This window comes from Ursus arctos, unplaced genomic scaffold, assembly GCF_023065955.2.
Source record: "Ursus arctos isolate Adak ecotype North America unplaced genomic scaffold, UrsArc2.0 scaffold_15, whole genome shotgun sequence".
Lineage (NCBI taxonomy): Eukaryota > Metazoa > Chordata > Mammalia > Carnivora > Ursidae > Ursus > Ursus arctos.
Window position 1 is genome coordinate 49,101,482 of NW_026622819.1, and position 14,553 is coordinate 49,116,034.

Genomic DNA, 14,553 nt, shown 5'->3' on the forward strand with positions numbered 1-14,553 from the left:
GTATTATTATTGTGGTTATAATCTCCTCTCCTCCATGGAAAGGCCTTTTCTGATCACTCTGGGAACATCCCTCCCCTTTTTTCCATTATTCTTTCTTTCATAGAGTTCAACTGTCTCATTTATTGATTTCTTTGATTATTGGCTGTCTTCCCTTCTTGTAAATCCCTTGAGGGCAGGCGATGGGCCTGTTTTCTTTCCTGTTTTATCCTCGCTGCCTAACACAGTGCCGTTATAGCAGGCACCCACTTGATCTTTTCTGAATGAGTGAAAAGAGGCACCTGAATCAATCTGGGTTTGATGTTGGTGTCAGGCTTCCAGAAAGAGGAGAGTAGCCAGGTTAGAGTTTCAGACTCTGTGTGCTGCTGCTTTTAATTCCTATAGCCATTTTGGTTTGTGTCACACTCTCATGTTGGATCAAACCGGTTTCTGATACTCTGTCTGACAAGGTATGAGCTTCTTTTAAGATAGGAACTGAATTCCTCACAACCTGTAGCACCTCACCAGGCATCCAGTAGGGGCTTAACAGAAGTTTATTGGGTAGATAAATGGATGGACAGACTACTGAATAAATGAATGAATGCAAAGGATGGATGGATGAGAGGGTACTCAGAACTGCAGGCAATTATGGAAAACAATGTTTTTTTTTTCTAATAAAGGATAACACATTTCCAGTCAATCAGTAAAAGGTCATAAAAGTATAAAAATGTACTAAGTACAATCATTAGCATAATGTTATAGGAAAAGTTGTTATAACCTTTTCCCTTAAGATGGCATATTGGACGGTCACAGTTGCTTTGGTTTCAAAGGGGGGCAAGAGTAGGTGACCAGCTGTTTCAGGTGGCCCGGGACTGAGGGCTTTCCTAGGGTGTGGGCCCTTCAGTGCTAAAACTTGGAAAACCCCAGGCAAACTGGAATGGTTGGTCATGCAAGAAAGAGAGCAACATCACAATGTTGGGTATGGTTTGGCATCATTTTCACGTTTCCCATCACCTTGTTTTCTCTTAGCTCTGAAATAGAAATCCCTGTGTTACTATTGAGGGTGTTACCCTTTTCAAAAGGTTTGCACATCCCCTGTGTAATTTTGACTTAATCCTTATGCCAAGCCTGGAAGGTAGGGCAGTTTTGATCTAATTTGCAGGTGTGGCATCTTGCCTCAAGGCTCCTGGCTCCTAGAGAGTACAGAAGCACAGACTCAAACCCAGGTCTCCTGAGGCCAGTGTTCTTCCCACCACTCTGTTCTTCTCTGAAACAGCCTAGCTGTCTCAATCTGGCTTGCAGGAGTGGGCAGGAATCAACTGGGAAAGGGAGGACCCCAAGATCCAAGTTTTGGCTCAATCCTTTCATTTGGAACAATTCCTGTCATTACTGCTTTGCCTGCTGTGTTCACCTGCTCCTTCTCTAGCAAACCACATGTAGGATTCTCCTGTTGGCCATTATTGGCATCATTATGTGGCACAGTCAGTAAAAGAGATCCAGTGTATTGGTTCCAGGGACACAATGCTTCAAACGGTCCCTCCAGGTTTGTTAGCAGGATGGTCAGGGGATGAGCTCAGTCTGGAAAGTCATTTGCCAATTTGATTGTTGAGATCTTTTTGTGCATCAACTTGGGGGGTGGCTCTGACTCTTGGGCTCAAACACTTGTTACACATGTTGTATCCATCCCTAATATACAGGGATTTTGCTGAATATGTAGATACTACCTTAAGGAGGAGAGGGTTCAGTAGCCTTCTCTGACTTATCTTAAAGACTAGGGATATACTATCCTCGTCCATAATAGACCTGAATTCTCTTGATAGCCTCCTAGAATTCTATCATCCATTCTTTCATTTCAACACTGTTTTGAGCAGTTTTACATTTTGTCATTTGTAACCTCCAGGGATAAGAAGTGTGTGTAATCCTTTAATTGCTGAAATAAGACTTTCTCTAACTCTCCCTAATGTAACTGAAGCATAGGCCAGTGTCTTCTAGCTGGTAATAATCTGGGATAAGCTTAATGATAAGGTTTAATATTGGCCCTATCCTTTGAGGTGTCCTTGTTTGGGCTCAGAGTTGCTCTATCATACAGATTTATCCTGGGTGCAGATGTATTAAGGTCTACCAGTCTTAGAGCTGAATAAGGATGAGTACTTCTATTTAAAAATAAATAAATAGCTTTAAAAAAAGAGTACTGCTCCTATCCTCTTGGTGCAGACTGTGGACGTATGGTCCATTAGCTAAAGCTTGGTGATTCCAGTGCACCCATTTGCTTTAGCATGCTTATGTTGTTGTTGCCTCTTACGCTACCTATGGACCTACAATTCTCAGAGTTTGACACTGAGTTCAAATCTAGTTTTAATCTTTAGATGTGGTTTTCTTTGACTTAGAGACAGAAAGCAACCCAATTTTCTATGAATGAAAGTATTGTTAAACCTGACATCATTACCTCTGCAATACACTCAAGATGAAGTACCTGTGTATATGGGTCTCTTCTGAAACTTTAATTCTTGGTACAATAAGATGAAGTGATGGCTTGACAAGCCCAGAAACTTTGATATCCTGAGAGATTGCCTGGGTAGATAGAGCTTTCGGAATCTTGGAAAATTATGGCCCAGTTGTATTGGCCATTGGCTCTACTTACCCAGAGGGTCACAAGAATATCTCTGGGCTAAAAAAAATTTAAAACTCAATGCATTAGAAACATAGCTTCCTTATAAAAGTTTTGTTTGCATGATGTGCTGCCTAGCAGCATGAGAAAGCTAGAGGTTGACTGGTTTCAAGTCCTCCGTCAAAGCCCTTGGGGCCAGCATTTTCTCCAAGGAAGTAAAGCTTAGTTGGGAGAAAATAAATCTGGCACATCTCTTCCTCCATGAAGAGGAACAGTCATGGGTTAATTAGGCCATCGATTGGGTGGCTTCTTCTGAGTTTGTACAGATTTCTACAGGCGATTCATATAGTTAGTGAACTCAGGGATCGGCGATGACTGCCCCTGCTTGAGGGCCTGTACTCATCAATCTGTCCACTTGAGTAGGCTCCCAAAGCCATTGTCCTACTAGGCCCCAGAAGAGGGTATTCCCTGGATGGGAGTTTAGCTGAGGAGTCCCCTGGGCATGGGTGATCCTTCAGATGGTCTCTGCTGCATTTCTCTCCATGCAGCACCCAGTCCTCCTTGCACTTCTGCTTGGGAGGTCTAGAACTCTTTGGGGTGCTGGCTCTGAAGTCTCGTTCTGGGACAGGTGGCACTGGATGGTGGGTGCGCTGAGCCTCTCTGGGAATAGGGACAGGCCTCTGTCTGCTTCTCCAACTCTGCATTTCTAGGTCCTTTTTGTCTGTGGGCAGTTTGTCGATTTTCTGAGCCTTTAAGATCAGAGACTTCCCGTAAGTCCCTTGTAGAGATAGGAAAAAGTACCTGGTAGGAAATAACAGGATAAACAGAATTTCAGCATTGAAAAGGGCCTTAGAATCCAATTCCCCACATAGCACAAGATCCTCTTTGTTACGTTCCTGACTGTTGGCTATCAAATTTAGGCCTGGGCACCTCTGGTAATGGGGAGTTCAACAATAACAAAATATAATAGCTGACATTTATTATGTATCAGAGCTATCCTAAGTGCTTTAGACATTAACTCATTTCATTCTTCCAACAATCTTGTGCAGTTTGTACTTTGGTTCCCCCTGTGTACAGATGAGGAAACTGAGGCACGAAGGGATTAAGTGATTTGTCCAGAACCACACAGTAATGGAGCTGTGATCAGAACCAAGCAGTCTGGATCCCAAGGCTTTTATCTACCTTGTAAAAGTGGTCCATTCTATTTCTGATCTATTCTAATTCAGGCAAATGTACTTGCTTTGTAATGTCAACTCTTTGTGGAACTTACTAACTTTTAAGTAGGTTCTAAATACATACTCTTTCCCTGAATCTATGGGCTTGACAACATCACTGTATATCACTATTTGCTAGATGAAAAAACTGAGGCCTTAAGTGACAGGAAGGGTTTCCCAAAGTCTCCAGAGAAGTTAATTGACCTCCCTGATGGTTAACTCAATTGTTTCTTTGTCCCTGCCAAGTTGAAGATGGACTTTGGGAGTCTGTGTTTACAATCTTTTCTCTATTCCAAGTTCAGGGAAGGAAGGAGTGAGGTGGTGAGTAAACTTATGTGGTGTATGGAGACAGAATCACACCATTACACCATCTTGTGATACTGGGCAACTCATGTTTCCTCTTTTGGTGTCAATTTCTTAACCTAAAATGTAATTCAATTGGTCAGCAGAACACTCATGGTCTTTTCCAAAAAGAATCCTTTAAAAAGTTTAAAGCCTTATAGAAGGGCTCCATCCTTCCACTATTGTCTAAAAGCTTTAGGGTGACCTCACAGTGGGGAAAGGGTTTCTGAAGACAACAGTAGGTCCCATGGAATCAGGTAAAATTTCCCCCATTCTTTTTCATCTCACCCAGTGAGGCAGTATGGGTGGCCATGTATATGTTTCAGGAAAGATTCAATTTCTTGGAGATTTAAGCCTTTCCCCCAAGCTATCACTTCCCTTTCTCCATCCATTTATTTAACAAATACCTGTAAATTTCCTACAATAGGCCAGGCACAAAGGGATTAAACGGTGAGCAAGACAAGGTCCTTGCTTTCATGTAGCACCTAAATAGACTTATAAATGGAGAGAGAAAAGAAAAGTGTCAAACACCTAATCTGGTGTGAGAGAACTTCCTTGAGAAGGAAACATTTATGCTGAGGACTGAGAGATGCATAGAAGCTAGTCAGGCAAAGAGGAGATGAGAACAAAATCCTGAGCACGATGACTACAGTATGGAAATAAGAGACAGAGGGGTTGGTAGGGCCAGAGCAGGCAGGAACTGTGGACATATCTTGGTTTTTGTGCTTTATTGTGGTGGCCTTGGGAAGCTCTTGGGGGAGGGGTGGGACATAAACAGATAAGACTACACTTTGACATGATGATAATGGGTTAGAGTAAACTCATTAGAAGACTGTTGAAGTAATTTGGGGTAAAAAGATTAGAAATGGAAATAGATGGCTTTAAGAAATACATAGGGGATAAACCTGTCTGGTCTTGGTGACAAGTCAGATGGTAATTGGTATTAAGAATAACTCCCAGTGATCTGTCCTGGTCCTAAGTGGGTAGCATTTGATAGAGAGAACTCTGGAAGAGACCTAAGTATCTGTGATGGTGGTGCTGATGGAGGATGGATCATGAATTAAATTACATCTGTCTCTGTTTCCTCAGGCTAAACATGCCTAGTGGTGGTGATGATAGTTAGGTAGAAAGATGTATCTGGAATTCAGAAGAGAGTCTGGATTGGGAAATTATATTGGCAATTTGTCTGTTAAAAATGATATTTAGCTTCACAATAGTGGTTGCTGTTTCTATGGAGAGAATAAAAAGCTGGAAGACAAAAGAACCTCAGAGCAAGGCTAGACATCCACTATGTCAAGAACACAAACCAGCAAAGGAAACGAAGAAATAGGAGGAAGATCAACAGAGTGTTGGTGTTACTGAAGCCAAGGAAAGAGTGTTCAAGGATGGTTATCCTCCCTTACAGCTAATTAAGAGTCTTTGTATTGGAAACTTAGTACACTAGTTTCTTTTATCTGTAAAATAATTTACATGTTCCTAGTTTAAGAGAAACTATACAATTCTTTTATCCTGCTTGAATTAATTAGACCAAGATAAGTGAGGTCACGGCTAGTGGGCTAATTATCACAAGCTTGGTGAGTGAAATCAATCTCCATTATGATAAATATAGCTTACAACTTTAATTGAATGAGTAATTTTCTGTGGCAAACATTCTATCATGTAGATTTCTACAGGAAACATTTATGTTCTAAGGTTATAAATATACAGTCCTTTGGAACTGTTAAAATAATCTTTATCAGAGGAAATGTCCGCTTTTCTTAGTAAACATTAAGCGGAAATCTGACTTTATGACGATGATAAAGAATAACAGAGATTTAACTTATGTGCTATGGTAATAACCAAGCAAATATTTGTTAACTTTTTCCTAACTTGTCCCTTTATCTGTTATAACAAGCTGTAGTGTTGAAGGCTTGTCTTTTCAAAGCAGGTGTCAACAGTCTTCATACTTTTCAAATATCCTCATCAAACTGGTTGGTTTTGGCTCTAAGTGTTTTCCAGCCAAGGGTAAGACAAAGAATATAGGCTGATAATTTTCTTTCCATACCCTAAATATGATACAGAACAGGAGCTCAGACCTTGGCTTGTGGTGATCATGACTGTGTTTAACCCAAAAGTTTAACCCAATAATACTTAACCTACATTTTGATGCCCCTTTCCAATGAGGGCACAGTCTTCATGATCTCTCCCAATGTGTTGGACTGAAGAAGGGGTGGGGTGGGCAATATGTTCTCTGAGGCTTATACTTGTTCTTAATTGCTTCCAGATCTTCACTCAAGGCCCTCTTTCAATACTAGTCACTTTCCCTGTATTATGGTCACAGTTATATCTGAATTATCTATTGGATTGCAGGTTTCTTGAGAACAAGGGTCCTGTTTTATTCCCCTTTCTGTTTTTCTAACATCTATTGCTCATTTATCTCAGAATGCAGCCTATGTGAGAGGAACTGTGCTAAGTATTGGTTATATAATGAGGAGGAGGATACCTTCTGTCCAGGAGGTAATGGTCAGATAGAGATAGACACTTTATAACAAACGGCTAAAGGCAGTGACACACCCACGTGATGGGAACACATAAGAGAGGGGGACGTATTAACACTTGAGGAAGGTAGGTGAAATCGTGGAAGGGTTGGAATTGGTCATGCCTGAAATGTCAAAGAAAGAATGAGGAGGTTTGATAATAGAAAGTGTATTCCAAAGAGAAGGAACAGCATGAATAGGGGCAGGAAGGTGAGAAGGCAAGGGCCTTCAGAGAAGTAACAAGACGTTTGGTAGTGTGGAGTCCAAAGTTTGAAGTAGGGAGTTGGCTATTTCATGCAAATGTGAATTTCTGAAAGAAATCTAAAGCTCTGGAATGCTAAGACTTGATCTTTCCTGGTGGCAATGATAGGGTGAAGCTGAGAAGGTCTTTTTCCCCATATCTGTACTACACCTGGTTTGCTGCAGTTGTGTGCCTGTCCCTGTAGTTATTAGTTATGAGACTCCTGGGCTAATAAGGACCACAGAGCTTTTCAAAAATGACCCCTTATACCCAAAAACATTTATAAGGCAGGAGGGCAGAAATTAGCATCTTACAGATGTCACAACTGAGGCCATGCCAGTTGGTGACTTTGCTACTCTGACTGACCTGGGACCACAGTCCATGTTATTTGCCTTCTAATTCATTGTGCTCTCTATCCTAATACCCTGTCTTTGAAATAATAGTCTCAAGGTTTCCAGCAGGAGCTAAACTCCTGACTCTTGGCTTATGAAAATAGCTTATTAAGGGGCATTGGTGGTTCTAGGAAGAAAACAACCCCTGTGCTCAAACCTTGGGAGAAGAGCCATGACTGGTGTGAGGAAACAGACGAGGTAGAAAGTGGGGTCAGAGAGCTGGCCTTCCATCACCCAGTAGGGATTGGCGGGACTGTTGCAGTTGACACAGGTGGCGTTGTAAACAAGGGATACCACAAAGTACATCAGGAAGCTGCCTACGAGAACAAGCCCATGGATCATGGTCTGTGGAAGGAAAGGAGAAGTAAACACTATTGAAACTATAGCTTAGATCAGGGGGCAATGCAATCATGGCACTTGACTAACTTTGTTTAAAACTTTTTTTGGAGGTGAGGGAATGCAACACACACAAAAAAAATTCAAAAAAGCATGCAGTTTAATGGAGCATTAGAAAGCAAACACTTTCACCCAGAACTTGCACATACATACCCAAAGAACCCCTAAAGATTCTGTCTCACCCTTGACTTTGGTGATAATTACAAGCCATCCTTTGTAGTTTTACTGCCTATGTACTCTGTTTTTCAAATGTTAGATAAATAAAATCCTATTTGGTGTGAGGAATCCATTCTTTTCCACATGTGGCTACAGTTTATTCATGTTCAAAGAAGTACAGTGCTCTGCTGTCTGATCTTACTTTGTCCTGTTTTGTGTTCTTTTACCCATTCTTATCCTCTTTTAAACTTAATACTTTGTACAATTTCATTTTCTGCCTTTATTGGTTTGAAAGTTATATACTGTTTCTATTCTTTCAATGATTACTCAAATGATAATAAGCAATCCTAACTTACCCCAGTCTTAAGCATGTAACTACTTTCCCCTACTCCTGAATCATACAAGGACTTTACAGCACTTTAACTTTGTTTACCTCCCTCCTGACTTTTAAATCGTATTGCTACTGCATATTTTAATTCTATCATCTTTTAAAACAGACAAGTCATTATTATAGTTGAATATCATCAATATCTATTAAAATTCACTTCATGTGTACTACTTTCTGTACCTTCATTCCTTCTTGCATCTCGGTCCTTCTGTCTGAGATTTCTTTTTCCTTTTGCTTTAAGTACATTCTTTAGAATTGCCTTTAGTGGGTGATCTATTCTGATGCTTTATTTCATTCTCATTCTTGAAAGGTATTTTTGATGGATATAGAATTCTTGTTTGGCAATTTTTTTTAGCATATTTAAAATAGTCCATTGTCTTTTGGCTTTTGTTGTTGCTTTCAAGACATCTCTTACCTTTGTTCTTTAGAAAAAAATGTTTATCTCTTAAGTGTTGTCCATGCCCAGCATGAAGCCCAATGCAGGGCTTGAACTCATGACCCTGAGATCAAGATCTGAGCTGGAATCAAGAGTTGGATGCGCAACTGACTGAGCCACCCAGACACCCCAAAAATCTGGCTACTTTTATGTTTTTTGTCTTTTGTGTTCTATAGTTTCCTTATGATAACTATGTATTTTTTTCATTTATCTTGATTGGGTTTTGCTGCTCTTGAATCTGTGGATTGATATCTTTAATCATTTCTGCAAAACTCTTAAGTCACTATCTTTTTCAACTATTGCCCCAGTCTCATTTTCTCTCTCCTTTACTTCTTAGACTCTGATCAAACATGTTAGACCTTTTGAGATACCACCCTATCTTCTATACATTTTATACCTTTTCCATAATTTTCATTATTTTTCTTCGCTATTCTATATTCTGTATAATTACTTTTGACCAATTCAGTAATTCTCCCCTTCAGTTTTGTCTAATTTTTTTGTTAAGCCAGCTACTGTATTTTATTTTTGAAAGTTTTATTTGGTCTCTTTTTAAATTTGCTAGGTTGCTTTATATAGTTTATCAATCCCTGCACACGTTTTAAAGCTTAAACATAGATTTTCTATATATCTGATAATACTAACATCTGAAATGTGTTTCTGATTTTTTTTTGAACCTCACTAATGGCATTTTTATTTCTTTGAGAGTTGGTTATTTTTGAATATATGGGGCTCATTGTCCTTGAAAAGTTGGTAGGAACAATTTTGAGGCATAGGATGAGATACATTTCTCTAGAGAAGGTGTGTTTATTTTGCAATGTCCTTGGCAATGGTCAGTCTTGGGTCACTTTAAACTGACCTCATACACCAAAATTTGGCTCATCAAGGTGATACAAACCTGGGCTACAAATCTGTAGGAGGCCAGCCCATGGTCCATTTCCTAGGACAGGTCCTTTATACTGATTCTATCTGTTTTGCTCACAATAGAAATAATCCCTGCAGTACCTACTGCGGAGGTTGAACAGGCAGATCCATTTTGGCTGTAGCCTTACCCTGAGGTATAGTTTTGGGGTCCTAATTTAATGTGGGTTCTTATTAGACTCCTGTCTTTGGTGCCTGGGTTTGATTTCTGAATCTTTTGCTCAGACAAGCTGCCAGAAACAAAGTTCTTTTTGGGCAGGGTGCAAACATCGTCAAGGAAACAGGTTTTGGCTCTTTCTCTAGAATCCCCCTTTCTCAGAGGTTTTTGTCTTTACTATCCTATCAGCTCTTTTATGCTTTTGAAGAAGTTTTTTTAATTTTTACTTTTCAGTGGGAGAGGTGATCTGAATAATCTATCCCCTGTTCCTGGAGAAGAATGCAGTTACCTAATTTTTTTCGGTTGCTTTGGTGGGAACTGTGAAAACAGACAGTTACTCAAATTCATCTTATTTCTACGCAGGAAAGAGACTGTCCTGCTTCAAGTACTTTCAAAAGGAAAATACACTTTTTCATAATGATTTCAGTAACTGACTCCTTTTCCAAGAGCACCAGAAATTACCAAGAACTACTGGTTTAGCTGGTCTAAAAATGCATTGGGTGGGTTAAAAATGCTGAATGGTGAGTGAAAGGAATAGGTTCCCTCTTTGAAAGAACAGATGCAGTGCTGTGAGAAAGTGGGCCGAGCAACCAATGAGGATACAGAATCTTTAGTTCATCACCCATGTAATACACAATCGAGACCTGATTATACTTTTCAGGGCCTTTTGAAAGGTTAAAAAAAAAATCTAGTGGTTAAGAGGGTCATAGAGAGTAGAATTCCTTTTGGGAAATATCTTGGACTATTTTTTTTTAAATGTAATTGTGAAATATTTCAAGCATACAGATAGTATACCTCATATATGCAACGTCTAGCTTTATCAATTTTAACTATGTCCTATTTCCTTCAATTTTTATTAAAAAATTTAACATATACAATTAAAGCACCCATGATTCCCTTGCAAATGTTTTCTCTTTAGTCTGGAACATAAATTCAGTTGTTCATCATTCTTATGCATATCTTATACATACATATTTATGAATGCTTCTTTAATCCTTTAACTTTTTCACTAGACCTAATGTGTTGGAGTTCCATTTATGTTGATAGATCTGGCTTTGGTTATTTATTTTAACTGTTCTATTATATGAATATGCCACTATTTATTTATTTTCCTATTGATGAATATTTAGGCTTTTTCCTTTGTTTTTTTTCCTGTTATTAAGAACAACACTATTAACAAGCATTCTTGAACACATCTCTGTATATACACATGCAAGAGTATTTCCAGGGTGCACCATACTTAAAAGTGGAATTGTGTCACAGCAGATGAGTACTTAAATTCCTCTAGCTATTTTCAAATTGCTCTCCAGAGTGGAGGCATCAGCTCATAGTTTGTGGTCTACTACCAGGATATGAAATTTCCTTGGTTGGACTTTATTATCTTTAACATACTGCTGAGTTAATTTGTCAATAATTTATTTAGAATTTTTATCTCTGTTCATTTAGCATATAATTTTCTTGTCTATGCCTATTTTGGTATCAGGATTATTTTAGCCAATTTCTTTAATGGTGACTGGTTTATTCAAGTTTGCTGAATAACCCTGGTTATGTTTTGATAAATTTTTACATTTAAAGAAATTATCAACTTGTTTTAAATTTTCAAAAAATAAAGACTGAAAATTATAGATATCAATTTTTTCATGTTTTTGTGGTCTTTTTTTGGTGTCTTCTCTTGGGTTAGTTTTGTCAGAAATTAGATTTTTAAAAATTTTTTATTAAAATTCCAGTTATTGCATAGTGCACTGGGTGTTATACGCAACTAATGAATCATCGAACTTTACATCAAAAACCAGGGATGTACTGTATGGTGACAAACATAATATAATAAAAAAAATAAAAAAAACCCCCAACTTTCTAAACTAAAAAAATAAATAAAAAAATAAAATTCCAGTTAACATACTGTACAATATTAGTTTCGGGTGTATGATATAGTGATGCACTAAGCCCACCCAGTGCTCATCATAACTCCTTAATCCGTAAGTGCACTCTTTAATCCCCATCACCTATTTAAACCCATTCGCCACCCACTTCCCTTCTGGTAACCATCAGTTTGTTCTATAGAGTTAAGAGTCTGTTTCTTGGTTTGCCTGTCTTTTTGCTTGTTTTGATTCTTAAATTCCACATAAGAGTGGTATTTGTCCTTCTCTGACTTCACTTAGCATATACTCTCTAGATACTATCCTTGTTGTTGCAAATGGCAAGATTTCATTCTTTCTTTATGGCTGAGTAACAGAGATGAGTTTTTATTAGGGTTTTGAGAAACTCAGTTTTGGTTTTATCCTTTCTATTGTTTCCTTGATTTTTCTCTTTAGATTTACATGCTAATTTTTTAAGTTCCTTGAATTGAATTCTTGTTTTTAATCTTTTTGTTTTTTAATAAAAGTATTAGCTTCATCCCACAAGTTTGCATATGTTATTTTTATAGTCATTCAACAATAATTTCCATTGTGATTTACTCTTGACCTCATGAGTTATTTAGAAGTACATTTTGAAACTTCCAAGCATGTTAGGTTTGATTATCTTTATATTGCTTGTTTTTAATTTAAATGCATTGTCAGAAAAGATGATTATGATTCTTTCAAATTCCTGTAAGAATTTAGAATTTGGTCTTTTCCTTTTAACTTTTGATATATGGCCTGTGTGTTTTTGAAAAGATGCATGTTCACTATTTGGAACAGGATTTTATATATTAGATCTAACTACATTAGGTCAAATGTGATAATTTATTCCAGGGTTCTGTATCCTATTTGATCTGTTTCTGATAGAACTGATATAAATCTCATACTACAATTGTGAATTTGTCTATTTGTCCTTATATTTGCTGGACAAAAAAAAAAATCCAATCTGATAATGGATTTAATTCACCTATTAAAAGTAAAAATTAACATTTGTTATGAATACTGATATATTTGGATTTATTCTGAACATCTTATTTTGTGGGGGTTTTTTTTTGTGCCATTTTTCTTTGCTCTTATCTTTTTATCTTTGCTACATCCTGCAGAATTGATAGTTTCCTATATTCCTCTTATTTCTTTCCATTCCTTTATGTTAAACCTTAAGTTCTGAGACACACTAAATAAATATGGACTTTTATGGAAAAATTGACAGTTAAATGCATATTTCTATTCTCCTCTTATTAATGATGAAGGCTTTAGCATAAAATGCCTATTGAACAATCCTTTCTTACCATGATGTTGTTTCTTATGTTCTTGCAGAAGTTATGTTTCTTCTTTTGCTGAGGGTCTGGGAGTAGCAAACCTTACAATGTCTGTTTATCTGAAAATGTCATTTGTTTTGCCCTGGTTTTAAGTGATGTGTCTGTTTGTTATTTCCTCTTAGGTCTTTGAAGATAATTACTGCATTGTTTTCTAGCTTCCATTGTTTGTCAGTTTAACTGCTATTCCTTTTCAAGCAAGTTGTCCATAGCCTCTGGTAGACTTTAAGATTGTCTTGTACACTATACAGTTTCACTATGATATATCCAGGTGATATGTTCAGATTTATTTTGATTAATTTTCTTTCTCAATGATTATCTCTTCAGATACTGCTTCTCTACCATTTTTTTTTCTTCTATGACCCCTATTATGTGGATGCTGGAGCCATTTATTCTAGCCATTATTTCTTTGAATTACTTTATCATATTTGTGTGGCATTCCAGATGAGTTCCCAATAATCTCTTCCAATTTGGTAGTTTACTCTTTGCCAGAGTCCAATCTAGAGTGGATCCCACAAATTGCATTTTTAATTTCAGTGACAAAATTGTTCATTTTGAAGAGTTGTAAATGTTTCCTTAGCTTGGCTCAGTTCCCAGTATTAAAATTGTGTCTTTGACTCTCACCTATCTTCCTCATGGCTTCTGATAAAACTGGAATTCCAAATAGCATGTCATTGTCAACTTTTCTTCAGCTTGCTTTCTTGAGTGGGCAACTCTAGCTGAGACCTTGAACCTAGCAGTAAACAGGGCTGCAGTCTTCCTTATCCCATAGGAACCAGAATCCCCACTGCCAGTCAGTTTCTTGTCCTGGATTCCAGAAAGCCTTCAGTTTGAGCCAGTCCAGTACCTCCCTCTCCCCTGCCTCATTGTTTTTCAGCCTCTTGTGTTGGTTCTTCTCGAAGAAATTTATCCTGTACTTAAGCTTGGCTATATCTTTTTGATTTTATCACTTTGTTCTATTTGTCTTTGGCATGAACTGGAACAGAGGGTGTGTGTGATCTGGCAGTTTCCTTGGGTGGCTCTTACTAGCTTTCATGTCACAGACTGATCTAATTTAGTTAACATCCATTACTTTGCAATATGTGTATGTCAAGTGATTATCCTGTATACCTTAAACTTCTTATTGAAGTAAAATTGGCCTAGAGCACTGTCTAACACTACCCCCCACCAAACCCACAAAGTGCTCTGGTAGGTTAAATAAGATAATACATTAAAGATCATATAAATAAGTACCTGGTATATGATTTTAACCTATTCGTTTTTATAGTTATCACCGACTACAAGAATTTAATAAAGCTGGCATTGCCTTTTTAGATACTGAAATGTGATATTTGGACATGCTTGAGATGTGCTCACATGAAGGTAGCCTTCTAATCTTTTATCCTGATATTAAATGGAGAGCATATACCTCCCTAACACAGTCTCAACTGCGGTCAGGCTACTGTTTTCCTCATCTCTGAAACACCTCAAAATTTTTAAACCCAAAATACCTATTTTTGCAACAAATCATCTCATGGTTTTATAGGTCTTAGTTTTATAATCCTGGATAGATGATAAGCAAGTTGAAGCTAGGGATTTTATCTTTTATACCGGTCTCAT

General features: G+C 37.8%; 1 protein-coding gene across 1 annotated transcript in view; it reads right to left on the minus strand.

Annotated features, from left to right (window-relative positions):
- Positions 1–520: 520 nt before the first annotated feature.
- The window catches only part of ATP10B (ATPase phospholipid transporting 10B (putative)), a 203,820-nt gene continuing 189,787 nt past the window's right edge, over positions 521–14,553 (minus strand). The window contains exons 22-23 of the mRNA XM_026510910.4: positions 7,447–7,634; positions 521–3,385 (exon numbers count right to left, since the gene is read on the minus strand). Of these exons, the coding sequence (XP_026366695.3) occupies positions 2,926–3,385; positions 7,447–7,634 (648 nt within the window). The 3' untranslated portion in view covers positions 521–2,925. The remainder of the gene's footprint in view (positions 3,386–7,446; positions 7,635–14,553) is intronic.